Source organism: Patagioenas fasciata, chromosome 25 (assembly GCF_037038585.1).
Source record: "Patagioenas fasciata isolate bPatFas1 chromosome 25, bPatFas1.hap1, whole genome shotgun sequence".
Lineage (NCBI taxonomy): Eukaryota > Metazoa > Chordata > Aves > Columbiformes > Columbidae > Patagioenas > Patagioenas fasciata.
The window spans coordinates 3,748,988-3,776,442 of record NC_092544.1 but is presented as its reverse complement, the minus strand read 5'-3'; the positions used below and the strand labels follow the sequence as shown (position 1 = coordinate 3,776,442).

At 51.8% G+C, this 27,455-nt stretch overlaps 2 protein-coding genes across 3 annotated transcripts; one reads left to right on the top strand and one right to left on the bottom strand.

Moving 5' to 3' along the window:
• Positions 1–3,416: 3,416 nt before the first annotated feature.
• FNDC5 (fibronectin type III domain containing 5) lies at positions 3,417–18,206 on the top strand. Of its 2 annotated transcripts, none has more exons than XM_071798933.1 (6): positions 3,417–3,809; positions 11,535–11,671; positions 11,976–12,174; positions 13,535–13,627; positions 15,567–15,700; positions 16,450–18,206. In XM_071798933.1, the coding sequence occupies exons 1-6, from the start codon at positions 3,731–3,733 to the stop codon at positions 16,489–16,491; spliced, it is 684 nt and encodes a 227-aa protein (XP_071655034.1). In that variant the 5' UTR covers positions 3,417–3,730; the 3' UTR covers positions 16,492–18,206. The 2 variants fall into 2 exon arrangements, with proteins under 2 accessions (XP_071655034.1, XP_065713405.1); XM_065857333.2 differs by having other exon boundaries at positions 3,421–3,809; positions 11,556–11,671.
• Positions 6,140–27,444, bottom strand: S100PBP (S100P binding protein). Its single transcript, XM_071798932.1, has 5 exons — positions 25,961–27,444; positions 25,639–25,736; positions 25,018–25,122; positions 8,314–8,464; positions 6,140–8,179 (listed from the first exon to the last, which is right to left on the bottom strand). Exons 1-4 carry the CDS (start codon positions 27,101–27,103, stop codon positions 8,347–8,349), a joined length of 1,464 nt encoding a protein of 487 aa, XP_071655033.1. The 5' UTR covers positions 27,104–27,444; the 3' UTR covers positions 6,140–8,179; positions 8,314–8,346.
• Between the last annotated feature and the right edge of the window lie 11 nt (positions 27,445–27,455).

Genomic DNA, 27,455 nt, shown 5'->3' with positions numbered 1-27,455 from the left:
GCCCCAGGCCCCTCGGGAGGACCCTGCGGGACGCGTCTGGCGTGGGTTTGGGGTGGGTGGGGGTCCCCTCCCGGGGGGCCCGTGGGGATTTGGGGGGGGGTGTCTCGGCTGCGCCCCCCCCGGCGCTGCGCGGTGCCGGTCCCGCCGCGGGGTGGCAGCAGGTGACAGCAGCGGCTTTCGGTAGCACCGGGCTGCGAGCAGCACCGGGCACGAACCGGGACCCCCGACACCCCCGCACCCTCACAGCACCCCCGACAGCACCCCCGGCACTCCGACAACACCCACCGCACCCTCACAGCACCCCCCGCACCCCGACAGCACCCACCGCACCCTCACAGCACCCCTGGCATCCCGACAGCACCCACTGCACCCTGACAGTACCCGCCGCACCCTCACAGCACCCCCGGCACCCCGACAACACCCACCGCACCCCGACAGCACCCTCGGCATCCCGACAGCACCCACCGCACCCTGATAGCACCCACCACACCCTCACAGCACCCACCGCACCCCGACAGCACCCCCAGCACCCTGACAGCACCCCTGGCATCCCCCGCATCCTCACAGCACCCACCGCACCCTGACAGCACGCACCATACCCCGACAGCACCCCCGGCACCCCACAGTTCCCACTGAGCAGTGACGGATGCGCTGCTGGGTGATGTCTGAGATGGAGCGCAGGCAATAGTTGGGGTGACCGAGCTGCTCCTGGGGCACAATTGCAGCTCTGGGGGGGCCAGGATCTCCTTGGGAGCAGCAGCACAAAGTCTCCTGGATCTACCAATATCCCTCTGTCCCACAATTGTCCCCTGGGAACCCTACGGCTGGGACTGTCCCTCTTGGGGACATCCAGAGCGTCTCCACACACCACTTCCATTTCCCTCACAGGCTGCACACGAGGGAGCTTGGGCCAAAAATGGACCTGTACAATGGTCCTACCACACAGGGCTGATTTAGGGACAGTTTTCTGTGTCACGGGTACATGGTTTTCATACTTGGCTCCTGCCAGAGCCCACCCCGATGTGTTTAGGGTGAGGTGGGATGGGAGGGGGACAGCTGGTGGTCTCCCAGGTGTCTGTCTGGTGATGCAAGAAGGAAGAGGAGCGACTGGCAAGCCTTAAGTGCGTAATTAGAGCTGTGACTTAATTGGCACACTGGGGACGCGCGATGGGAGTTGCGTGACTCGAATAGCGATGTGCCGGTACGGGCTGGGAGCTGGAGGAGGCTCCGCACTGCACGGGAAGGCAAGAGGAGCCCAGAGGAGACCCCAAAAGAAACACCCCAAAAGGCCCCACTTGGTGTGGGAAAGGAGAGGGGACAGAGAAACAAATACAGCAAGGGCCACCCCATGCACCTGGAGGCAGGTGGGACCTGAGGCACTGGAGGGGACCTGAGCGCAGTGGCGATGTCCCCAGGGAACCCGCAGAGGATGACAGACGTCACACCGCTGGAAAAGTGTAAATGATTCCTATTTGGAAAGGGAGAAAGAAAAAACCCAGGAATTATGGTGTTAACTGTCTTCAGCCTCTGGAAAAATACCAGAACACATCAAAAACCCTCTCGTGGGAGCCTGGGAGGCAGCGGGATGATGGGGACCAGTCCTCCTGCATCTGCCAGGAGCAACCAGGACAAAACACCATCCATCCCATGTGCTGGGGTTTGCTGGGGGCACAGGATGGGGTTCAGCACAGGCAGCACCTTCCAGGGCCGGCCGGGCAGGCTGGCTGCAAAGTGATGGGTTTTGTGTGACAATCCCTTCATCTCGCGGCTGCCCAGGGGATTTGGGGCTCTCGGTACCGATGAAGGGAAACGTTGCTGCCGGTAGCATGGAGGCACATCCTGCTGTGACCTCGGCTTTGCGTTTCAGCAGCAGCTGGAGCCGGTTCGGCTGCATCTGCCTTAGAGCTGAGGGCTCGTGGTCCCGCTTCGGTGCACAGCCCAGCACCACGCGCGATGGAGTCTCCTGCCCAGCCTCGTGCTCTGGCGAGTGGGAGCCCAAGGGATGCAGGAGCCTGGTCGGCAGCCACCCTTGCACGGCTGTGCCCAAATCCTGGCTCTGTTGCTTGAGATCCTCTGCGTGAGAGGAGTGGGCACCGAGCTCAGCGCAGGCTGCTCCAGCTCCTGCTCCTCCCCAGCACCTTCTTTGCCGCTGAAGTGATGAAATTTTAATCTGCTGCCAGGCAGGAGATGAAAGGGAGGAACTGCAGGCGCTTCCTGGGAAGCAGCCACTGCAACCGAGGGTCCCGGCACCGCGATGGGGTATGGCACTTTCACAGCCCCAGCACTGCCACAGGCACCGTGCTGGGAACGATCATCTCAGGCTGAGCAAAGAGAGTGGTGGAAAGGCACAAGGCCGGGATTTGGCAGGACAGGGTTGTCTCCTGGCTCCGGTGGAGGACTTTTGGGTCTCTCTTGGGTGATGGGTGCTTGTTGCTCCTCTGGGAAGGGGCTTTGGTTTGTGGGGAGACAGCGGGAGCTCTGGGGACCCCTCAGCTGGGGTGTCTCTCACTGTGATCCACAAGCACAACTGCGGTCTGTGCATGGTCAGGGGGTCCCCAGCACCGCTGTGGGAGGACGGGAAGGGGAAGGTGGCAGAGGCTGCCAGCGCTGAGTCCCTCGCACCTGATTCACTCCCCACTTCACCCAGCACAGCTCTGTTGATGCTGCTGGTGCAGAGCGGCGAGAAACCACCAGTCCATAAACCAAATGGCAGGGATCAGGCTTGGCATAAGTATGAGGACCACCACTGATGTTCCCGCGAGCCCACAGGCCACACTGTGCTCCCTGGTAGGTGGCAGCAAATAAACACCCAGGACAGACAGATGCTGAGAGGGATGCCACCCAAACATACGGCCCAGAGCCCAGAGGGTGCTCCCAGACGGACCCATCTGGGCCCTGTCATCCCTGCGGCCACCGCAGCTGGTGGGGCCACCACAGTCGGACCCTCACACGGGCAGGACACGTCACGGTGGCCGGAGCAGGGTCTCCCCCATCCAGCAACGTGCAGCTTGGCATCTGATTGCTGAGCTGGGGAAGTGGTTTCTGGTCCCTTCAACCAGTTACCATAAATCAGAGAGCTGCCAGCTTAATTAACCTGGAGGCACGGCTAATTCCAGCTGCTCATCTAATCCTCATTACCACGGAATTTAGAGCCTGGCGACCGGCAGGGGCTGCGTGAAACCCCGGCGGTGAAATGTCACGGCTGCGCTGCACGGGGGGCCTGTCTCCTGTTCCCGGTGGAGCGGGGGTTCGTTGGGGAGCAGCCCCCGGGAGGGTTGGGCCGGCGGGGGCGGGAGGGGCGGGACGGGGAAACTGAGGCAGAGAGCGGGGCCGGGCTAAGCGGGGGCCCAATCCGCCCCCGTCCCGCCGCCCCCGGGGCCGGGGGAGGGACCGGAGCGGGGCTGCCCGGCGCTGCAGCGGGCGGAGCCGGGGCTCGGCGGGGCCGCGCCCGCCCCCGCCTCCCGGCCGAGCCCAGCCGTACCGAACCGAACCTAACCGAGCCGAGCCAAGCCGAGCCGTGCTGGCCGCTCCCGGGCGGTGCTGAGCGCAGTCCAGCCGTGCCCAGCCCAGCCGCACCGGGCGGCCCCGGGCGGTACCGGGCGGTACCGGGCCCCGGCGCTCTCCACGGTGCTGAACGGAGCCGCCGCGCCCGCAGGACGCGCCGCCGGCGGGGCCCGGTACCGCCCGGCCCGGAGCGGCTCGGCCCGGCGCGGCGCGGCGGTGGCGGGGGATGGAGCCGTTCCTGGGCTGCACCGGCGCCGCGCTCCTGCTCTGCCTCAGCTACGCCGGTCTGCGCCCGGTGGAGGCAGGTAAGGGCCGCCGGGCCCCGGGAGGGGCTGCCCGGGGCTCGGGGGGAGGTTCGGCGGGGGGAGTCCCCCCGGTGCGCATGGGTGGGAGCAGCGGGGGGACCGCGGGAGCTGCACCGAGGGGCCGGAGTTTGGTGGGATCGCTGGCGGGAGTTTGTCGGTAATTGGGTTTGGGAGAGATGGGGGATTCTGGGCACACAGCCCCTGGGTACCGGTGTCGGGAAGAGCCAAGCTCTGGTCCCCACTGGTGCCCCAGTGTGGGTGCGCTCAGCTGGCTCCGGGGACAGCGGGTCACAGAAATGTGAGGTGAACACAGGGGCTCAGGGGGAATGAACAGAGACCCTCACCCAGCACTGGGCACAGGGAGGCAAAGGCTCTGCTGCCCCTGAGCAGCAGCACCGGCTCGTGTCACACAGCTGAACTAGAGCAGAGGAGGCAGGAACAGATCAGCTCTGCCAACACCACAGCACGGCAGCCTTGGCAACCCCCTCCCCAAATCCCACTCACCCCGCGCTGCCCAGGGCCCAGCCAGGCACTGCCCAGAGCCCTGGGAGCTCCCGAGGAAGCATCCCCAGAGGAACCTCCTCTCCTGGGGCACGGAGCATCCCTGCCACATCAAACCAGGCCCCTTCGAGCTGAGTGGGTACTCTGAAGGGGGGGATCTTTCAGGAAAGCAAGGTCCCCATGAGCTGGTTCTAATTTTGGCTTAAGCAGGACGTGCTCAGGCCCATTCTCGTCCCCTGCATCAGCTGGGCTGAGCACGGGTGCCACGTCCGGGCAGGTGCTGGTGGGTGCTCCCCAGCCCAAGCCAGAAGCCCTTTCTGGCTGTCTCCCTCGCTGGCTGCAAGATGTTGGTGGAACAGCTGCTTTGATCTGCAAAACGTTGATTGCCGGAATATCTTGCATTCCAGGAGGCTGGGGGTGACTGTTAGGGATACAGAGATCCAGGGAGTGGAAATTCCTGCACTGGATCCAGCCCGGGGAGTTGCTGGAGTTACATTTGCCCTTGTCCTGCCCACGCCGGGGCTGCTGCAACCCCCCGAATGTCTTCGGCTCCGCCACACGCGTCCTTGGCCAGACACCGGCGCTCTGAAGTTGCCGTTTCACGACTGGCAGACCCCGGGGAGATTAATGAAACATTCCCAAAGGGAGGGAGCGATGGGGAAAACACCACGGCAACAATGCAGGCGCCTGCGATTGTAACAGCCCTCGCAATTTTCTGTAAACTGGGCCACTTCCCCTGCTCTTCCTTATCCTTGAATCACCTCACCCAGTGTCTGAGAGTAAACATGGAGTTGTGTCCCTGCCCATGGCCGCCTCTGCTGCTGCCTCACAGGCAGCGTTTCTGTGCCGTAAGGTGTCGGTGCCACGGCAGGAGCCGGGCAGCTCTGAAACACAAATATCTGTCCGGCTCGTGGCTACGGTGTGTGATGGGGAGGCAGGAGACTCGGTTCTGGGCTCTGAGGAAGCTGCGTGACCTTGGTGCTGTGCCACGTTCCCCCGCTGTCCCCTCTGTCTGTGGTCTCTGTCCCCACGGGTTGTGATGCGCTGTCCCTGTGCTCCGGTGAGGCGGAGAACTTGTGCTGTCTCCTGTTTTCGGAGAGCGAAAAGAGGATGAGGGGATGGAGTGATCTTCCCAAGGTCACACGGAGGTAGTGGCAGCGTCGCCACCAGCTCTGTGTCCCCAGTCCTACCCCACGACGTGGCCACAAGGCCACCACGGCAGGCGAGCCAAGAGTCACTGGAAAAGCCCATGGAGATGAACCTGTCCCCAGCAGGGTCAGGCAGGGCTGGAGGCTCAGCCATCCCTGCCCTTTGTGCCCAGAGCTCATGCAGGTGGGTTTAAAATCGTGCCCGTTGTGAAAGGTCAAAGCTGCTGCCCCCAGTGCAGATTCCCCCGCTGGTGCAAGCGAGCGGTAGAGCACCGACCCTGCTCTGAAAGGCGGTTTGGCCAGTCAGGACCAGTTTTTGGCAAGCTGATGCCAAGCTGAGAAAGGAGGGGATGCAGGTCCAGAACAAAGTGAGAAATAACCTCCCCACGAAGGCTCCGAAGCCCTCAGCACCCCACCAGCGCCGTGCGGGGGAAGCTCGGCACGCGCGAGAAAGCAGCGCTCGGTCTGACAGATATTTGGAGACAGCAAACCAACCCGCTCCGGCCCCTTCCCATCCCACGGAGATTCCTGGGCAGCTGACGGATGGCGTAAGCACTTTATTGATTCCTACATCCAGCGTAGGAGAGATTTAATTGAAACGTGGAGGTTTCTAACCTCGGTGTCAGCCTCTCAGCAGGGAGGTTGCTGTGCAAAGCAGCCGAGGTTGTGCCATCCCTTTCCAAACGCTGTCTCCTGCTGGGAACATACATGAGGAAAACGGAGATCCCTCCTGGATAGGGACACGTTCACACACGTTAACCATGCCAGGATCCAAAAGCAGCCTCACAGAGCGGTACCTGCGTACTGGTACTGAACATGGCCTCATCCTTCTGGCATTTCTTGTTAAATAAACCCCTCCTGGTTTATATAGTACCCAGAGGCCAAATTAAGGCCTGACTCAAGGATAAGTCAGTTAAAAGCAGGGATGTACTGAGCACTACAGCATGTAAATCTTTATGTCTGCAGTAAAAACCAGAGTCGGGAGCAGGCAGCAAACTCCCGGGGGAGCTCTGGGTACCGGCGCTCAGCAGCCGGCTGAGAAACCCGCGGGCTTGCTCACCCTCTCTGCCGCCAACACATTTCTCTCTTATTTCTCTAATATTAAATACCCATGGGCTGTGAAGAGCTGGAAAAGACCGTAGGACCCAGTTGTCCCCGGTCATTTGGGTCCTGGATAGAACACACCGCAGCAATGACTCTGCTCTGGGTTGGTGGTGTTAAAACCCAAGTCCTGGTGTTGTTGAGAGCCGAGCGAATCCTGCCTGATTTTGGGACACAGAGAGCCCGAGGTTTGGCAGCATGGGACATTCCTCAAAGTAAAATCCCCTTCCTATGGCGCTGAGGAATTCCTGGACACAGCAAGCGTCTCTGTGCTCCCTGATAAGGCTCCATCCTCCCCGCCAGCAATTCCAGCGGGATGTTTGGGCATCTGCTCCCTGGGGAATTGGTGATAGGGGCGGGGGGTACAAGGGGGTGGCCTATTAATAACCCGTTTGTACAGGAGAGTGGGCGGTCAGCAGGGAATAATTACCTCCTTCCCCGACTGCAGAACTACCCGTTGGTCTTTCAGCTCTTTGAAATCCTCAGAGCTCAGCGCACGGCCCCGTTTCCATGCAGCGGGAGCCAGGGGGGTAGCGGGTCCTGCTCCCTCCCACTCCCCCGCTGGTTCCCTTCATTAAAACCCTCAGGGGAGCTGAACACAGCGCCAGCCCTTCCTACGTCCCCCAGAAAAGTGAGAAGCAATTATATCCACTGACAGGAGCCACGCTGGGAGAGCAAAGAAAGGCTCGGCGAGGCAGGGAAAGCAGGGATTTTTGTACCCGTGCTGTAGCAGCGAACAATCCACGGGACCCATGGGCTGCTCCCCCTCGCAGGTCAGGTCCTTCCATCTCCCGCGTCCGCAGGGAAGGTTGCGGTGCAGGAACAAAGTGTACTGCGATTTCAGGCTGATATTCACCCTTTCCCGCAGGAAAGGGCAGAAGGACACACCTCAGAGCCCCACGGGTGCTTTGCTGCACTCACTGGGCCACATCCTGAGGGTCTGAAGCAGCTGAGCCCTTTGCAGCAGCAAAGGAGGGGAGCAAAGTGAACTGGGAAATGCTGTGACCACAGCAGAGCTTTGCCCATGTAGGAAAAACCTGCGTTTCACACCAAGTGGCTGGAGTTTGCAGGACAGGTGAATTCAGAAGGAGAAGATCTGGGGGGAAGTTGGGGAGATAAATCCAGGAATTGGCTCTAATTCCAAACCTGTGCCCTGAGCACAGGGCTCGGCTGGCAGAGGTGACCCCCAAGGGTGTGATGTGTCACAGTTTCTACCTTTTACTCCAAGCAACGATTCCCTGGTAGGTTGTGTGGCTAAAGGCAGCAAGCCGGCTCTAACCCAAGCCCAACCACAAGAGCTCATGGCAGAAGGTGCAAATTGAGAGTGGCTGCAAAAGAGAGACATGAGAGGAGAGACAGGGACGGTGGCAGAGGAGCCAGGAGCTCAGAGCTTCTCCCAGTGATGTCTCTGTGGCCTGGGTACCTCCCTGGTCAACAACCTGGTGTCTCAGACACCCCCTTTTCTCACCCCACCTCCTCCCGACCGTAGGTGATAGCAGTGGTGGGATGGAGACAAACCTTCTCCCCTCTCATTTTTCCTCCCTGTCCCATCCGTTCTCCAATGGTGAAGTCAACACAAGGGGCAGGCGGGTGGTTTCCTCTTCCTCAAGCCAGCAGCTGCTGTGTTGATAACAGAAACAGGAGGAATCAGCCCAAGAACTGTAAAGTGTGGTTTTTTTTTTCCTTTCTCTCTCAAATAAAAGTCCATTAATAATCAGCAAAGTGTTTAATGAGAGGCTAGAAGGAGTTCTCACCGTTGAGAGGGGATTAAGGGTAATCTCCATCGCTCAGGTCTTGCTGTGCGGAGGCGGTTCCGACTCATTCTTCCCAAAAGGCCCAGGAGCGTGGCAGGGCTGGGACACAGTCCTGGGGACGCAGGATGACGATTCACCTGCTGGAGGGTCCCTGTGGGAAGGAAACAAGACACGGATTAAGCACCACCAGTTTTGAAGCAGCCATTCCCATTTAAAAAAATCATGACTTCATCTTAATTAATCCAGGCTTCCCCTTAAAGAGGGGGCTGCAACTTCTGCTGACAGGAGAACGAGAGCATCTTCTCACCCGAGCGCACAGCTCCAATTCAGATTTGCCCAAACAGATCCTCTGCCAGTTTGCAACGTGTGAGATTTTCTTCTTCTTTTTCCGGCAGGCATCGCAGCCCCTGCGCTGGGATGCAGCTGAACTGCCAAAGCAGAAACCTCGTACCATATGGGCCCTTATAGACCAGACAGGGGCTGCGCTGCGCTCGGTGTCTCTGCAGTAAACACACATGGGGAGGGCTTGATGCACAGCGTGTTCCCCACTATTTTGCGGGGAAGGAACAGCCCCACACTCTGTGCCCCCTCCCCAAACACCAGCGGCTCCCCTGGCAGCCACAGGCACACAAGGAAAGTTTCCAAGAGTTGTAAACGACTCAGAAGGAACCAAATGCTTGGATTTGGCATCTCAAGGACTTGATAGAAACGCTGACCCCCTGCAGCCAGCGGGGAAACAGAAATTACATCTTTTCCACCCAACCTCAGCCGGGCTGGTGCTACAAAGAGCCGCAATCGGCCCTGGGAGCCCGAAGCAGCGTGGAATATACTGAAACAGTGATTAGTTTTTTGGAAAGTCATGATCTCATCATGCACCTCCCGGGAGTGAGGAGAAAAGCATCCTCACGGATTGAAATTTTGGTTCCAAATTATTCATTCAGCTCTGGGAGCAGGAAACTCATTTTCCCGGCTTTGTATTTCCATTGAACGCTGCGCTTAACTCTCTTTTCATATCACTTTTATTCTGGTTTGACACCACTGATTTATGTGCAGCTTCTCCTAATCTTTGGCAGTGAAAGGAAAGGCACGCTCGGATCTGCTGTCCTAGATTTCATTCTATTATCTGCTGAATTCAACCGGCTCGTCTCCTTCTCAGATATTACTACGAAGGGGGTTTTCTAGAGCGCTCTGGACCATCCCCACCAGCTGATTTCTCCCCTGCCTACACTCACAGTTCTGCTTTGCAAGCTCCAAGCCCTGGGGTGCAGTTTCACCAAGTGCTTTCCTTCTGCCTCACAACCCTTCGCCCCCTCTCATCAACTCCCAGAGAAGCTGTTTGCTCTTCTTCTCCAGCTCTGTCAGCTCTGTCCAACTCCCCCACGTTTTAGGTCATCAGGAAACTTAAGACACTTCTTGTGCTTGCGCCTCCCTCAAGGTCATGAATTCAAAGGGGACACGGGGTGTGCTGTAAGTTCCCTTCGCCCAGCACAAAGCTTCTTCCCTGATACTCTGTCCCTGGGGGTTAATTAATCTCTTTTCAAAGGTCTCCTCAATCTAAGCTGGGTGGTAGCTCCTAAAAAAAAATAGTTCCTAAAAATATCCAGGGAAGACAAGGATGCCGGGATTTAACTGTACAGCTGTACTTTGAGAAGGGCGAAGTGCCCGGCTGCAGCTGGAGACTGTTTTGTCTCCCATCTCTCGACTCCGTCATGTCCTCCGTATGTTCTAGCAAATTCATCAGACATGACTCACAGACCTTCCCCGTCCGCATTCCCGTCTGCTGACCGCCCCTTCCTAAAATTAGAGCCGGCTCTGGTTGGCACACGGGTTCAGTCACGGGGGAGGTGAGGAGCTGAAGACCCACGTCCCTTCCTTGTGTCACAGCAGGGAGCTGAGTCCAAGTGTCCAGGCTTGGGGGGATGATTCGTGTCCCCTCAGCTTGTCCTTGGCCCTGCTGCTGCAGCCGAGGGTGAGGACGATACATGTTTCTGTTCTCCGAGAGCTGGCTGGAGACCAGCGCTTCATTTCATGGAGGTCTTGGTCAAAACCAACTTGATCATCTACTGCAGAGAGGAGGGACACGTCCCCCTGTGAAATCCTGGAGAACACGGTCACCGGCTGCTCCTCCTTCTGAGTCCGAAATTCACATGAATGTAGCCATGCACCTTCTTGCTCACTGAAGGACTCACCAGAATCAGTTCAGGTCCCAACGCCTTGTCTGGAGATGCCATTCCTGGGGGTCTCACTGGTGGGTTGGGGTCTGCCCGCTGTGAGGAAGGGGAGCTTGGAAAGCTGGACTCTGGGTGTTGTCTGGGGAGGAGAGAAAGGAATAAGGTCATCGTTCACTGACCTTCAGCCGGGGAATTTTGCGCTCCCGTTATTTTCTCTGTTCCCAGAGGAACATTCACCGGGAGTGAAGTCAGTCGTCAGGAGACACTGACACTACCGCTAGAATATTTTCGGCACATTCAAGCGGCTGGGACTGCCTCTAAATCCAACAAGTGTTACTGGAGACGTGCACACATGCATCCTTCTTGTTCCGCTGACCTCAGCCCCAGAAGGGCAGCGTTGTGCAATGGTTACAAAGCAATACAAGTATTATTCTTTGATGAGAGTAAAAAATATGACTACGGCTTTCCTGGCTTGCCCTTTCCACATCCCAGTGGTCCATCGGTGCCGCTGCAGCAGGTTCTGCCCTGTTGGCTGTGAGCGGAGGGTTGCTGCATGTCCTGCAACCATCTCAGAGACAGCGCATCAGCTGCAAAACACAGATCAAAACATTTCTGTCGAACTAACAGGGGAAAACAAAAGAAACACTCCCATTTACTACTCCCGAATTTCAAACCTCCAGAGTGCTCACCAAAGCGTTCAGTTTTCATACTCGCAAGGCAGATTTTGCATTTCCTCCCAGCTGTCGCTGTCAAACTGTAATAGGAAACAACAGAGAGGACGTGGTACGTGGCTGGGAGGGTTGAGATGAATGAGCTACTGGGGGTCTGCTGTGTCGCCAAAATAAAGTCTTTCCAAGGGTCAGATATTTCACACAACTCTCATTCTCAGCAGAGATCTCCTAGAACCTCACCGGTAACTGAGACATGGGGTACATGTGATTTCCAGGCCCCTTTCCCAGTTCAATATAGAGAAAGGACCATGAGCGAGGTCCTTCCCAGTCCCTCCCTCGCCCCTGCTCTGGCTCCTGCTGTGACTCTGCCCCCGTACAGGCTCTGCTCTCCCTCCTGCAGACAGCCCGTCGGCTCCCGTCAATGTCACAGTCAAACACCTGAAAGCCAACTCGGCCGTTGTGACTTGGGACGTTCTGGAAGATGAAGTTGTCATCGGATTTGCCATTTCCCAACAGGTACGGTGCTTACAGTTACCCAGTTTCCACCAGGTGCATCTTCACCCCAGGTCCCTTCAGTTTCCAAATTCTCTTGCTGCAGTTCAAGCCCATTCCTTCTCGTCCTGTCCCTCGTGGCCTGTGAGGAGACTCGGCTTCCCGTCCTCTTTGCAGCAGCTCTTCACGTTTTGGGAGCTGCAGAGAGGAAAGGGTTTGACGGTCCCCACGTCCGTGGCGGGCAGGGCAGGAAGAAGTGGTCTTAGACACCGGCAGCGCACATGAGAGGCCTCTCCACCACTCTGTGCTCTCCTCTCTCGGCTTCCAGAAGAAGGACGTGCGGATGCTGCGCTTCATCCAGGAGGTGAACACCACCACCCGCTCCTGTGCCCTCTGGGACCTAGAGGAGGACACTGAGTACATTGTGCATGTCCAGGCCATCAGCATCCAAGGCCAGAGCCCGGCCAGTGAGCCAGTCCTCTTCAAGACCCCCAGGGAAGCTGAGAAACTAGCCTCTAAAAATAAAGGCAAGTGTGGGTGAGTTCCTACGTGGCCCCTGGGACACCCAAGGAGAGGAAAGTAGGGCGCTGTGCAATGAGAATCGTGGGGATAAAGGCACACAGGGCTCAGTGTCCATCTCACACGGACAAGCGAGGTGCCCTGAGTGTCCCCAGCAAGGGCTGATGGGTGCACAAAGTGGCCAAAGGCATTTCTCCCATTTCAGATGAGGTTTAGCAGGCAAAATGAGGAGGTTTCCAGGCTGGGAACAGGGTGTGGAGAATGCCAGGGGAAATTCCTGAGCAGCCTGTGAACTCATGTGGAACCAGAGCCCTGGATGGCACTGGGCACAGCACTTCTGTGCTCATAGCGCAGCTGGGGGGATTCACTGAGCCTCCTGTGCTTGGATTCTAGGACAGCAGGGGAAAAAAAATACCCAGAGACTCCCACTTCTCTTACATTTCAAATAGTTCTGCCAAATCACAGGAAGCTGAGGTTAGAAGGCACCTCTTGAGATCAACCCAGTCCAAAGCCCTGCTTGGGCAGGGTCAACTAGAGCAGGTTGTCCAGGATTGTGTCCAGTTGGGATTTTAATATCTCCACAGAAGAAACCAGGCATTTCCTCACTGGCATCTAATTCACTTGTTCCTCTTAAGTCAAACCAGACTGTTGATGCTTTCCTGTCAGCAAGAATTGTGCTATTAAAGGGCTGGGAGTACAGGGCTCTGGGATATGAAGGGTTACTGCCCGGCTACTGAGAACCCAGCCTGTTGCAGGGTTTTTGGCCATGGTTCCTCAGATGTTGCAAGTCCTTGATTCCTTCTGCTAAAATGATTTGGTGTCTGTAAATACTGAGTTTCTGCTCACCTGAAAGCACCAAGAGGAGCAGTGCTTCCCTCCCCAGAGGCCTGAACTGTAATCTTCTTAGTGCTTTGCAGCCGAGGAGATGCATTACGCCCTGCAAAAAGGTTCTACTCGTTTCCAAATCCCAGGGCTCCACTGAAAAATATCACGCCAGGCTCCACGATCCCAAGCTGGGAGAGGAACTGTTGAAGCATATGAGGCTTTTGAGGCACTAACAGAGCGCACAGACAGGGCAGACGGAGCTGCCATGGGCCCAGATAATGTGGATTTACCCTGTGGCAGCTCCTCTGCAAGCACTCAAATCCCATCTTGCTCCCTCGCCCCTTCTGCAGGTTTCCAGGGGCAGTTGCTGCAGAGCAGCTGATGCTCCATGAGTTCGAAGTGTAATTGATGGTTGAGGACGCTCTCCTGGTAGCTCTGACCCTGACACGCTGACGATTCGAGTCGAGGGCGCTGTTAACCCGGTGTCTGGCACAGCCCGAGCCGCACGGTTGGGTTTCACGATCTCTCTTTCCCCTTGCGCAGATGAGGTGACGATGAAGGAGATGGCGAAGCAAAACCAACAGCTGCGAGCAGGGGAAATTCTCATCATTGTTGTGGTGTTGTTTATGTGGGCAGGTCAGTTCCATCCTTCTGTCAAAAGCGTGTGGGCTTGGTTTGCGTGGGTAATCACATCAGACGTGAAAAAACACCTTTCCTCCTATCTCAGCTCCCTCTGCGGTCTCATAACCTGGGAAGTGCCAAAAGCAGGTGAATTGTGGTCTGATCCGGTCCAGCCCAAAGTACATAAGGGACTCGATGAGCCAATTGCCTAATTCACCATGGCTAATGGTGTAATGGCGATTTTTCCAGAATGCACCGATGATAATGCCCTTGGCCAGCCAACGGGATGACTTGAGCCCTCCAAACGACACAGGTCACTGTAATTATCCTGCTATTATACGGCTCCAACTTTCATGCAAAATGGAAATTTAAAAGTCTTGCTCTCGACACCCACTATTTTATATATATACTAAAATCCACATCAAAATCATTTAAATAATGGATGCATTAAAAGGATGAATGCCCCCACACATCAAAACACCAATAAACCCAGATCCTTTCAACATCCAGTATTAAACCACAAAGAATAGTATTTAATAGGAAGAAGAGGGACATGAGCAGAAACATATCAACCAAAAGGCTTCCAAAACCTCTAGTCCATGATCTTGTCAGCATTTATGTCAAGTTTAAGCTGCGCACATTCAAATTTAAACTCCCTGCAAGTAAAAACTATCATGAATAATCACATGAAGTGACTGAACAACTGATTCATCTCCCACTGTAGTACAATATAAAACTCAGAAGGTTTGAACAAAGAATTTGCTAATACCACAATTTCCCTTCTAGACAGATGACTTATATGTAAAAAGGAAAGAAGGTGGGGGAAATTCTCTGTACATCTACCGGGTTCTTTGCAAAGTCTCGATATACAAAACCCCCTTTCCAGCTCTTAACTTGGCCACAAACTGAATATATGACGATGTTTTAGCAAGTGTGAACTGGAACGGGTCTGTGCGGAGGGCTCTGAGCTGTGACGAGCCCCAAGCCCTCGTGCTGTCGGTCTTTCTGGTGTTGTTCATGGCGCTTTGCTTCTCTGCGCCTCAGTTTTACCGTCAGAGATCACAGAAGGTGTGACTGTGGCAGATGTGGGCCTGTTCTCCTGGGATCAGCCATTTGTTCGCATACACGAGAAAGAATTTGGACCACTGTGTTTATCAGTAACACCTGGGGGCAGCCGCCATAACAACGCTTCACTCTATAAAGCAGTTTGTGATGATCTGGTGAAAGCTTCACTTACGCTTTATTATGAGGAGAGACTGAATATGTTTCGGTGAGGGAGAAGCAGCATCTGCCTGAGTCCGCTTAACCTCTGTGTCTGGAATCTGCAGGCAGAGAAGCGATTTGGTCAAAATGTCACACAAAGGCTTCTGAGAAACACATTTGCAGTCTCCTCCTGTGTCATGGCTGCCCCTGCTTTTCTCTTCATGTGCCTGCGTGTGTGGGAGGGAGGAAATTTCCACTGGCCGGTTTTGCTGCCGTCACTGTTGCATATTTGCAGATGTGGTCCTGCTGCTCTGAAGGCTCCGGCTCGTATCGCACGCAGGGAGGTGCGGTACCGGCCTCTCCACCAGCTCAACTCCCGCTCTTCACCCAGAGGAGAAAGATCAGAGGACACATTTTCACTAACCAGAAATCCCAGGAGCTCCCGAGTTTGCAAAGCAGAGGTCCCATTTAACCGCGTAGTCAGTGCTAAAACGCTTGTCCCATTTAACGACAGGAAAGTTGGAATATCATTAATTTTCTGTCCTTCTAACTAGTTTAGCACAGAATTAGGCAATGAGAAGGAAACAGTCAGAGGGCTGTGAATAGAAAAGGATCCATAGGAGCAATTGTGAACGCTGCTGAGATCTCCAGCAGCAGGCACAGCACTGTCTGGCAAACAAGGGATCTCTGATCTTTGCAGGCTCCGGGGGCTGAGCTCATTTGTGTGATCGCTAATGCTTTTTCCTGTTAGGGGTGATCGCCCTGTTTTGCAGACAGTACGATATCATCAAAGATAACGAGCCAAATAACAGCAAGGAGAAAGTCAAGAGCGCCTCGGAGAACAGCACTCCCGAGCACCAGAGCGGAGGGCTCCTCCGCAGCAAGGTGAGACCTGCTACAAATCAGCGTCCAGCTGGGATCCAGCTAAATTACCCCAAAATCAGCCTCTCTTAAGCGTCCTCAGGCCAACCGGGATGCAGAAAGGAAACACCCCTTGACACCCACACACACCACGGCTTCATCAGTGGTCTGAGCTTCCCAGGTGCAGCAGGACAGCAGCGCTTCACTCTCACCTCTGGGTTAGCCCGCACGTCCATCAGTAAAACAGGTTTTAACCCCTATTTCTGGAATATCTAAGTATGTCTGGGAGAAAAACGCACAGAGCGATGCTGCAGTCCCTGAGCTGCTTGGGTCCTTCTCCCCACACATCATAAAGGGGATATCACTCCTGCAATTAACAGAAGAGCTGATGAGCAGTAGTGTGGTCGGTAATAAACACAACATTAAAGATATCCATATCCATAATGTTAGCAGACTCCTGCCTATAATTCATACCAACTTATTTCCATTAGCTTCCTTGTGTTTCTACTCACAACTTGCACTTTGGCACATCCCCACCAATTCATATTTACTTATTAAATATTTGAAATAGTCCACTAATTTAGAAGCAGACAGGGATGAACCATATAACCCTAACACCTCAGCTCAGTCCTTTCTCATTATCCCGGCAGGATGGGAACAAGAACTTTCACAAACCAGAAAACTGAGCAGCGCACTACACTGATCTCTGATGTGTTTTTCTTCCCTCTCTAGTGATTCCTATAAATCCTTCCTTCCTTTGTCTCCTCTTCTAGTTTCCAAAAAACAAGCCCTCAGTGAATATCATCGAAGCGTGACAGCCTGCCAGCTGATCGATGGACTCCATTCCTCACTCCCACTTTCTGCCTCCGAGCCTCGATGACGAGGGAGGTGAAATATCGTTTGAAAAGAGACGTAGCGATTGTCACTTCCTGGCACACACCTCCTTGTCCGTGTTCTGCAAAACATCTGGCCAGAAAGAAGAATCCTGCAAAAATAAACCCCCAAAGTAATGATTAAGATGGAAAAGCATCAGCGAGGCGGCTGCTGTCGGTGATCCTGCACTGGACTCGTGAATCACCTGGGCTGGAGTAACTTCTCACACACTCCTCTCCACCCTCACACTCCGTCTTCTGGAACAATTTTCCCGTCTTTTGGAACAATTTTCCCATCTTTGGAAAGGTACAAGGTTTTGTTGTATCTTGTCTCACTGTCACTACACCCTGACAGTATTAAGGTGAGCTCAGGCATCAGTCACTGTCACTCCTCTCCGAGCGAGAAAGGAGAAAAACTCATCGCAGACACGACTAGCGACCAGATTCTGGCTGCTGTGTGCCCTCGGCTTGCTTTGTCCCATTGATGTGTCTTGTGTAACACGTCTGGTAGGTGGGTTTTTAAAAGGAAACAAAAAAACATACCCCTGTTTCCACTCCCACTGCGAGAACTGCTCTGGTTGCTCTCCGCTGAGGCTGCGGCGCGTCTCCACCGCTGTGTCTCCTGTCCCGCATTGGTGCTCTTCAGCTCAAATATCGGGGCACGCCAAACCCCGAGGCACAGACCAACACGAGGGGCCACCAGAAGCCGTTATTTAGCTTCCAGGAGAAATTCAGCCATTTTCTTCATGGTATTTTCAGCTGGGCCTTGAGTCCACCATCAGTGTGATCAAAGGTCTGTAAAAACGTAGCCAGTCAGCAAAAAATAGAAAACACTCATGATACCGGTTGCTATGCAAGGTCTTCAGCGGCGAGAGCTGTTTATTGCAAAAGGTTCTTGCCTAAGGGACCTTTTTCTGAGGGCTTAAGTTCTTAAATTGCTTCTTTTAGTGGGGTTCCTGTGGGAAGGCCTGGTTCTCCTTACGCGTCCTCTCTGCACTATTTTTGTGACGTTGCGATGCGGGAGGCAGCTCTCGTGAAAAGGATGAGGATGAATGGGAAAGGGATGGGGTCCTCCTCTCCCTTATTAAGCGCTTGACGTTCGTAAGCTGATGGGATCCCTGGGATTGCTGGTGCTCTGGAAGCTGGCAGATGCGAGTCCATCACAAAGCAAATGAGTTACTTTTTGTAGTGTGCCATGGGGTATCTGTATTTATTTAATTACTCCACAAGACCACTCCATATGCACTAGGGGATGAGGCAAGATTCTACTTGTTCCATCAAACACCAAGACAGGTTGGCCTGAGTAGGGTTTGAATCTCGTTACAACAAACCTGCGCTCAGATAAGCCTGGTTTAAAAGTCCCTCCAAAGAAACAGGCTGATAGTAACAGAGTTGAGCCATCTCTCCTCTTCCACTGTCACCAGCCTTTCCAAAATAACTGATTTGAGAGAAAGGCGCTAGGAATGTGCTTGCAGATGTGTTGGTGGACAAGCAAGGGCTCCCTCGGGCCGGTTTCAGAAGGCAGGCCAACCCCAGAGGTCTCTTCGGTGGATCCTTTGCCAGAACATACTCCTCCATCACCAAGAGGGAGAGGTCAACATCTCTGATACAGACAGAGCAATAAACATTTTATAATGTACAATAAAAGATTAAAGGCATATCTTGTGTCTTTGTAATGTCTGAGTTTAGTAACATCTCATCTTCGCCTGTTTTGAGCAGAACACACACAGAAGAGGGGAACTTCCTCTGGATTTCTCAGGGTCTGCAGCATTGTTTTCTCAATATCTGGGTGTAGAAAACCAGAAAGGTTCGGAGTTCGCTCTGGACACAGCACGAGGGGGAAAGAAAAGACAAACCAAACCAACTTGCAACATAAATAGCACTACAGTCATACCTAGCAAGATCCCTCAGACATGCCTGTTACCTCCCAAGAATGAAGCGGCGCTTGGAATCCATACCCCTATAAAGGAAGGGAGATTTAGGACAGATGGTACAGCAGCACGTGCAAAACGAGAAGGGAGATGCTCTCGTAATCCTAGAGCAGACAGCCAAGCAAGCACCCTCCCCCCCTTTTTTTCTTTACAGTAACTGTTGTTCTCTAGTGACAGGTTTAAACTATTTCTTTGCTAACAGACCTGTGCTCGCTCCTTGTTTGGCAGCAAAGAATTAAAATGTAAAGCGTCGGTGTTGGCGCAGAGTTAAGTATTCACACCATAATGTGGCAGAAGGTAAAAGGGTTATCATTATGTTCCATAACTGCAGGCTTTAAAAGTCAGGTAATAATGCTCGTAGTGAGAAGAAAAATGTGGGCTGGCAGTAACTCAACTCATGAGAGAGCGTTATCCAGCTCAAGTGACTCTCTTAAAGGAAATGCTTTCAGCAATGAGGAATTGAAGTGATGCAATAAGTCCACACTTTAGGAAAAGGTGTTTCCCATTACAGGAGGAGAAAGTTACTTAAGATCCTGCTTTTCTGAGGGTCATAACCATCAAAGCTTTAAGTGCTCTTTCAGTAGCAATGTCCACTGTAAGCCAGGAGAGTCAGGCACCACTAAAGCTCCAGGCCAGTGTGACTTCAGGCCTAAGCTCAGCTTTAGAAGAGACAACTCATTCTCATCAATAGTTGCCAAAAGATACTCCAGAAGTGGTTTATAGGCAAAAAGGGAAGAGATCAAGAAAAAAAAGACAAGATAGTGCTGAGGAAAGTCATGTAGGGCCACAAGGATGCAACCTCAAAGCTCCCCACATTTCCCCACGTGCTGATTTTGGTTGTTGGAAGCAGGAGCGAGAAAGGGAGGTTTCAATAAATATTAAAAGGCAGTGAGTAGGAGTGGGTTGGCACACCAGGGATCCCAGGGAGCCCTGCAAGAACTGATTCCCCACTGAATTCAACAGCAAACGGTTCTCCAGCTGCCTCTGCCCCGCAGCCCCTGAGGACTAAGCCCATTGATTCCATGAATCAACTGAGCAGAGACCGTGGGCACGAAACGGAGCAAGGAGCTGAAAACAGAACCCTTTGCCAACACAGGCAGCGCGTGTTTAAAGTTAAGCACCACTTGCCTTCATCCTTCCGAGCACTGTACTATTATGCCTACAAGTACAATTTAGGCAATATATTCCTCCCCCACAAGTTGAAGTCAAACGGAGCCGCGGGAGGTGGTGTGGAGCAAACAATCCCGCGCAGCACGTCCTTCCAACTCACAACACGCAGCACCAGCCGCTTCTCACCACCTCCCTGCGTACAACAAGCAGCAGCACAAGCTCTGCTCTCCGTCTCCTCGGAGGAAAAAGAGAACATGAGGCATTTGATTCCCCGACGGTTCAATAGCATCAGAGGAGGAAACACCTACACGACAGAAAGTGTTAGTATAATCTCAGCTGGTAATGACTTTCTGGAGGAGATGTAAATGGAGAGGAACAGGCTGCTAATGCCAGTATTTGCCAGAGACATTAAAGGTCGTGTCACAGCTGCACATCCATTTTGCTGATAAAAATATGGCAATTCATTGACTGAGTAGTTAGACTCCACTTCCTAAGGAAGGGGTTGAAGATTATACCATATGTTAGACCAAGTGTAATTTTGCCAGATTTGCAGAAAAGCTTCCTAACAACATGCCATGAGCTACCGCTGGTTGGGCTGGAAGCAGAAGCCAAGCTGACCAAATCCAACCAGCTTTCTAGCATTTGTTCAAAAGCTGTATGATCAACATGCTTGTTATGCTAAAATATCTTCTGTTTCCTGCACAAATCTGGTGTCTATTAAATCTCTGATGACCTTATAGATTAAAATTATTATCTTCCTACTTGTTAGTGCTTTAGCCCACACGTCTTGAGGAGAGCGAGTTGGATTCTCTTGCAGCTCATGCCTCGGCATCAATTTTGTCTAACTAAGTTCCAAATGAAGAATCTTTATTATTAGCGACAGACACAGCTTGAATTTTAGATCCCAGATGGAGTCAGCGAAGTTGGCAGCAGAAAAGCTGCTTTTCTGCTCGCGATCTGAACACGGTGGATGCGAAGTCACCGAGTGGCAATAATGACACAGCCCCACGATGCCATTTGACACTTCGCAGCACATTGTTGTCCTTTTTAACTGACAAAAACCCCCACACTTAGTGCCACCAACTGCTAAATATAAACCTATTTATACCACCCAGACCTGTTTTGCGGAGGATACAACCAGCACAGTGCTAGACATCCTCGCAAAGCAAAGGGGGAATATTATCAGCTTCCACTGTTTCACATCTCAGGAGATAATTTCTTCCTCTCTTTTAGAATTTCCTTACAGCACAAAAGCAGGGAATAGTTCATTAGCTTTTGAGAGGCTGGCAGAAAAAAACAACCCTAACCACATGGTAGTTTAATTTCAGTCTCATTGTCTTCTAGTTGCTGTTGTGGACTGTGATACACTGATGAATGTTATTCAATGTTTAATTGTAAGGCATTTCATCACTGAGCTCATGCTGGGCTTGCACGAAACAGCCTCTTCCAGTCTTATCTGATGTAGCCGGATTCTACTACAGCAAAAATCATAAACACGCGCCCTTGGTTACACTCTCACAACAAACACACAGTATGTCCTTCCACAAAGGCTTCATACACAATCTCTTTACTGTTCAGTGTATATGAATCACGGTTGCAATGTCAAAGAATGACATTTTCAGCAATAAGGCCGCCTGGAAGCCTAAAGCCTTCACAAAGCTGCTCCACACAGCGTTCATTCACGCGAGAGATTTCCATTCACAAAGGCCACAAAACACACGTTGGGGAGGAGACACCCGCTGCTCCAGCGCAGGGAAGCTGGTCTTGGACACAAAACACGTACAAACACCATCACCTTGCTGTTGTGGTGAGGTGCTGTCTGTTCAGAATAATTCCATTTTCTCAGCATGGCTGAATAGGCAAGAGAGCGCCTGCTTTAAGAGAAGGTTAATATCAATAACACCCTGGCTGCGATGCATCGCTTCGTAATCTCATAAAGAGATATATAACAAAATCAAGACGGCTAGCATGGGAATCCACAAAGGGATAAAAGGCAACGGCTCAGCGTGCACAGCAAAGGGAGCAAATTGCCCGCGGTCTTCCCAGCGCTCTGCTCTATCACTGCTGATCAGCAGCCACCATCGATCACGGCCCCAGCCGGAGCGGTGCTGTCCCCGCAGTGTGTGACTGCGGCAGCTGCCACCAGCCCCGTGCCGCTGGGGACCCTCAAAGAGCCGCTCTGTTTGCAGTTTAATATCAGACAAACCCTCCAGCGGGCAAGCTGGTCTCCTCCTGCAAGGAGCGGGGGGAATGGGCTCTGTAGTCAGACCTCTGCTACCCTTCTTGTCTTCTCAGAATGCCTGGAACAGGGAGATTTGAAGCAAAATTCCTCCGTTATGTGCATTAGAAGGTGGACTTTACAGATACAACGAGCAACCGGACAGCACATGAAACTGCCCTCAGGACCACAAGTGAATTATTCCTTTTCCAGAGAAGTCTGTTCAATTTAATACATAGGATTCACCGATTTAAAAGACAACAGCCACCATGTGCTAATAACACACACGTTACCCAACCAAGGGATGTCACCTCTTTCTACACAAGGCAAAATTTACACTGGTAAAAGGCACATGGGAGGCTACCCTAGCATTAAAAACACATTATTAACTGGAGAAGATCAGTTATTGACACAAAACCCAAACACTGCACTGCACAACCCACCAGAAAAATAAAAGAGAGACATCCCTGCCCCACAAAATTGCTGTATATGGATTATTTCGTTAATGGAAGTGGCATTATCGAGGAGTTAGTGCAGTCAGGCAGGACCAGGCTCTGTTCCAAGCTCCGCTGCTTATCCTTTGGACAAATTACTTTGATTCTCTGTGCCTCAGTCGCTGCACATCTAGGACAGTGATAAACTTTCCCCACTTATTAAAGCCACTTCTTGCTGTCCCGCTCCGGATTTGAAAGGCGTTATGGAAGGGCAAAATAATAAAATATATGAACCACAACAGTGAAAAACATTAGTACGGTACCTACATTTTTATTTCTTTAAAATGACAGTAGCCAAAAGTGTCAGCAAAAAATTCAAATGACTATAATAAAAATATAGTCCAATTTCCTCCATGAATAAACCGAATTTGCTCTCTAGAATCCACCTATAACTGCCTGAGGGGTTCGTGAGGTCCATGCAGGCCCTGCCAGCCCCCCTGGGAAGAGCATTTTGCAGAAGATCAACCCACCTCTCTGCTTTACAAGTCCTCCAAGTCATCTGGAGGCAGCACCAAGACCAAAACCATATCGAACAGGTGCAAAATATTTATCAACTGAAGCACAAGTCTCACCAAACATTTATACAAGAAAAATTACAAATGTAACCACGAGCATAAACAATCAACGGAGACAAACTTATCAGGGACAGGAAGAACAACAGAAGCAGACAAGACAGACCCAAAGCAGGTAAATCAAGAGCTGCTCCTGAGTTTACAGCAAACTAACCCAATTTGTCTTTGCCAAATGGAGGGGGGCAGCAGCCACAAGCTCTTTTTTACAATTAAAAACAATATTATTCAACGGGAACCCAGTTCCTGTAGGAGATTTAATGCTAAGGCTCAGGTCCAAGTCACAGTTATAAAAGTAGGAGCCTGGTTACTTCTGTAGACTGATCCCGAACCAGAATTGCCGAGGAGGTTCTCATTAAGAAAGATACAATTCTATTTACTGTTGGATAAATGGCCATAATGAGGTGTGAATCTAACAAACGGTCAGCTGGCAGAAATCTTCTGTGGTCAATTATCGGTTTCAGCCGCCCATTTCCAAGCAGATGTTCAAATCACAGCTCATTTTTACATCTGCTGCAACGCAGCCTCAGCAGCATTGAGATTCCTATGGGAAGCCACAAATAAGTGTATCTATTCAGATTGAATATCCTCTGGAAATGAGGATGAGAAGAAGAACAACCAGAAGCACAGGTGATCTCCCATCTCACCTGATGTGAAAAGTTTACTCTGAATACAAAGGGATTTATTTGAAGTAGTCTGCGTTCAAAAATTGGGCAACACACCCAACACAGATAAAAAAATTGTATTTATAGAGAACCTGCAAGTGGAAAATACCATGTAGATAAGTGAAAAGACAAAGTCTGCACTGCAGCCAGCCTGTAATTCACTCAGATAACACATGAGCAAGGAGACAGGACACAAGGAAGTGCAGACAGATCATGAAGCAAAGTCAAAACCTACCATAAAAATAACACTAGGAAATGTGCAATACAAACCAGAACTAAAGACTTGCAGCAGCGATATATCAGTTCCCACTTCCCACAGGGAATTCCCTTGCTGGCTCTGAAACCTGCTGATTTTCCTTTAGGAATTTCTTGGGATCATTCTGCAATTCTACATCTCTTAGGTAAATGACATCGCTGCAAACCCAGGTGCTCAGAAGGACCATCCAGGGTCACAGTCACCCACTGGGGAGGCTTTTCTGGGACAACTGGGAAAGCCCATGCTGTCTGTCGGGCTGAATTCCAAGCCTACAGCTATTTGGAATAAGAGAGGTTTGCACTAATAAGAAAATCAAATTGTTTGTATCGCAGACAATGTTCTCTCCCAGCAAAATAGATCTCTCTTTCACTCACCAGCCTTGCTCATTTGGAGCTCCTGCCTGATTTTTTGTGACTCAGAACATACGTCTTGCATTTTTAATTTGAAAGGAAGAGAAAACAGGCCATTTTAGCTTTCCTTGCCTAGTCCCCTCTGCATTACTTATGCTGGATTCATAGGCTGGAAAGCAGCCCTGTGGCTACGCAGCTGTTCGTGCTGCCCAGATAAGTGCAGGCTCCGTGCAATGAGCCACAAAACTGTCACTTTCTTATAACTCTCCAGAAATGACAATTATTGCACTCATGAACAACTCCGAATAACCACAGCGGGAGGCCGTCTCTGGAAGCTACCAGAACACTTCGCCCTTCAGAACATCCCAGTTCTGCCCATCAGATCCTGCTCTTCAGCCGATAACCGTACCTGCTCTTCAGACACCTTCCTCTAAACCTCCGCAGCTCTTGGACAACACCATTGAGAGGAGCGATGTGTAAAAGGTGTTAACAGTAAATCCAAATCTCAGCATCTAAGCTAAATATTCCCTGAGTCCGCGCTCATACGTGTGGACTGACAAGAACAAGTTATCTCCCAACACAACGAGGCGGAGCTCAGCTCTGCTCTTCCCAAGCGACAGGAACGTGTTGTGGGGACACCCCTGATTTACCACAGCAAGTCCCCAGTAGTTTCCCAAAATTCAACCAGTCTTGGGACAAGACCGACTGCTGTGTGGGAACTCAGGGCATGGCAGCGGTATTAAGTGTAGCATGCACTTTTTATTTCCCTCTAAAAAGCAAATACATCCAAAATATAGAAGAATACACGTTCAGGACCTCCTGCAGGATGTCTGTCCTCCCCACCAGCACCGTCTGGCCCCAGCCCATCAGGGGTACCTGCTGTAGGAGCTCCTGTTTTCTTCACACGGATGGGCACACTCTGGATAGAAAGGTTTCTTTTGCTCAAGTTCTGCTTCCAAAATGCACGCCTGTTGATTCCATCTTTAAAATAAAAGACTGTGTTAATATCTTTTTCTTTTGTCAAATTATGCTACAGAAGACAGAGGGGGCAAAGTGTCCCATAGAACTAGTACAGAGATGAACTTCTTGTAGCACAATTCTACGATTGCAAAAAGGAAAGTATTTATTTGAATAAAGCTGCACAGACAACATTTTGAGAGCAAAGCAGGAGAGAGCTGCTCTGCTGCTGCCATCTGCAGGAAAACGCTCCAGGAGAGCGGCCACCGAGGCAAACCAGCACAGACGTGTCCTCTCCTGCCCCACACACCAGTGCTCAGGGCTATCTTAGCAACACTCTTTCCAATTTGGACCAGCCCTGTATTCTTCCCCCTCTTACAGTATCATACTGGGTAATATATTAAGTACATTCCTCCCTATTTCAGTGCATTTTAAGAAAAATATAAAGATAAAACCAGCAGCAGGCAACCAAATTGTTTTAGGAAATTGTTGGGACATTTCTCAAAGTGCAAAGGCATTTAGAGGCTCCTAAGAAATTACCTTTCTTCCTCCTCCTGTGGCACAGGAAAAACTTCGCCAGGCTTCTTTGCACTGGTCATCTCTTCCTGCCTAATCTGGCCTACAGCTGTATCGCTTAACTAGAAAGGTGAGGAAAAATGGGATTAACACTGACGAAAAAATCACTGCATGTAAGTCACACTTAAACAGCAACATAAAAGAGTCACACTTCCCTCCACTTTAAAAACCTTCCCTTAGTGTGTAAAAGCTCACGATTGTGTGCACATAGACACTACAACAAGTATAAATCAAAAGGAATGGAATTAAAGACATTTTATTCACAAGAATGATGATGTGTGTTTACTTTAATGCTGTCTGATGGCTGTTCAGCTTCTGTAGATTCCCCCTCATCATCCTCTAGAAACTCTGATTTCCTTGAAAAACAGCTCTTTGCTTTGGGAAGTTCTTGGTTTCTGGACTCAGAAGATGGGGTGGGACACGTGGGCAATGTGGGTGCTGAGCTCTCATCAGCTGCGCTCTGGTCGCAGGCAGGGCCAGAAGAGGACACAGATCTTTCCACAGGGTCACCAGGGATGTTTGACCCATCTCTGCTTGTAGCAGGAGTCTCTCCCAAGCAATCCGGGCTTTGCCAGCTCTCACACATCAGCCCACCTGTGGATCCTTCCGGAACACAGCTACCAGCAGCTTTCTCACACTCCAGGCAATCATTTGCGATCGCTTCGGAAGCTTCTCCTTCGGCTTCCTCCAAAGAACCGTCCTCCAGAGGCTCATCTACATCATCAGCATCAATCGGGCTCAGACTCAGAAGCTCCTGAATGTCAAGGTCAAACAACATGCGAGTTACTTGGGCTGACTGCAGCTGGTTCTCATCCAAACTCGCACTTTCGTACGAAAGGCTGGGGTAACACTCGGAATCGAGTGGAGAACTCTCTCTGGACAGAGATACATTTGGTGTCTCTGTGATATCCGAGGCCACGTTTGTGTCGTTGCTGAGGACCGATGTCCCGGTGCTGCTGTTGCTGCTCTCGTCCTTTTCACTCTCTGCATTTCCATTTTGGCTCAGCACGCTTTTTCTGCTTATGTACCGCTCAGATTCCACGCAATCGTCTGCCAAGATTTCCTGGATCTCTTCCTCGGTGTAATTGAAAGGAGAATTCCCTCCTTCACCATCTGACAGTTCCAACAAGGAGTCGTCTGGCTCGCTATCATCAAAACATGGGCTTGTATCTAGAGAAATGGCTACATCATCATACTTGGGTGCAACAGAACTGGCAACAAGGTCGTCATGGCCAGTATCATCCAGAAAATGAGAGGCTGGATCTGGAGCACTGCAGTGATGATCCCCCACACAAACCTTCTTCGCTGATTGCAGGACCTGAGCCTGCTCCGCGGAATCCAACAGCCTTTTGGGCCTGGGAACCGGATTGTGAGTAGCGGGTTCAAATTCCTGACACCAACAGTGCCCAAAGGCGGGAGGGTCGTCCATGGTGACCCCTCTGCCTTCTGCTCACAGCTCTAGGAGCCCGTTCAGAAGTTCATCTGATTCCAGTGCCCCCCTGGATCAGCCCTTTCGGAAAAGAAATCAGCAGGAGTCAGCTCCGACCTGCTGGCAAAAGACAACACCTTAAATAAATGAAACGCAGCTCTTATCCAAAGATGCTGTAATATAATATAACAGGGAAGGCAAAAACACTAGCTGAGGCACAGCAGGCACAATTTTAACTCCCTGGTCTCTGTTATCTCTACTCCTGACCATTTTAGGTCTTAACAACATATAATAACAACCAATCTCCTTCATCTGTGAGTGTTCTCCAGCACAAGGTTGGTTGGTTTTATCA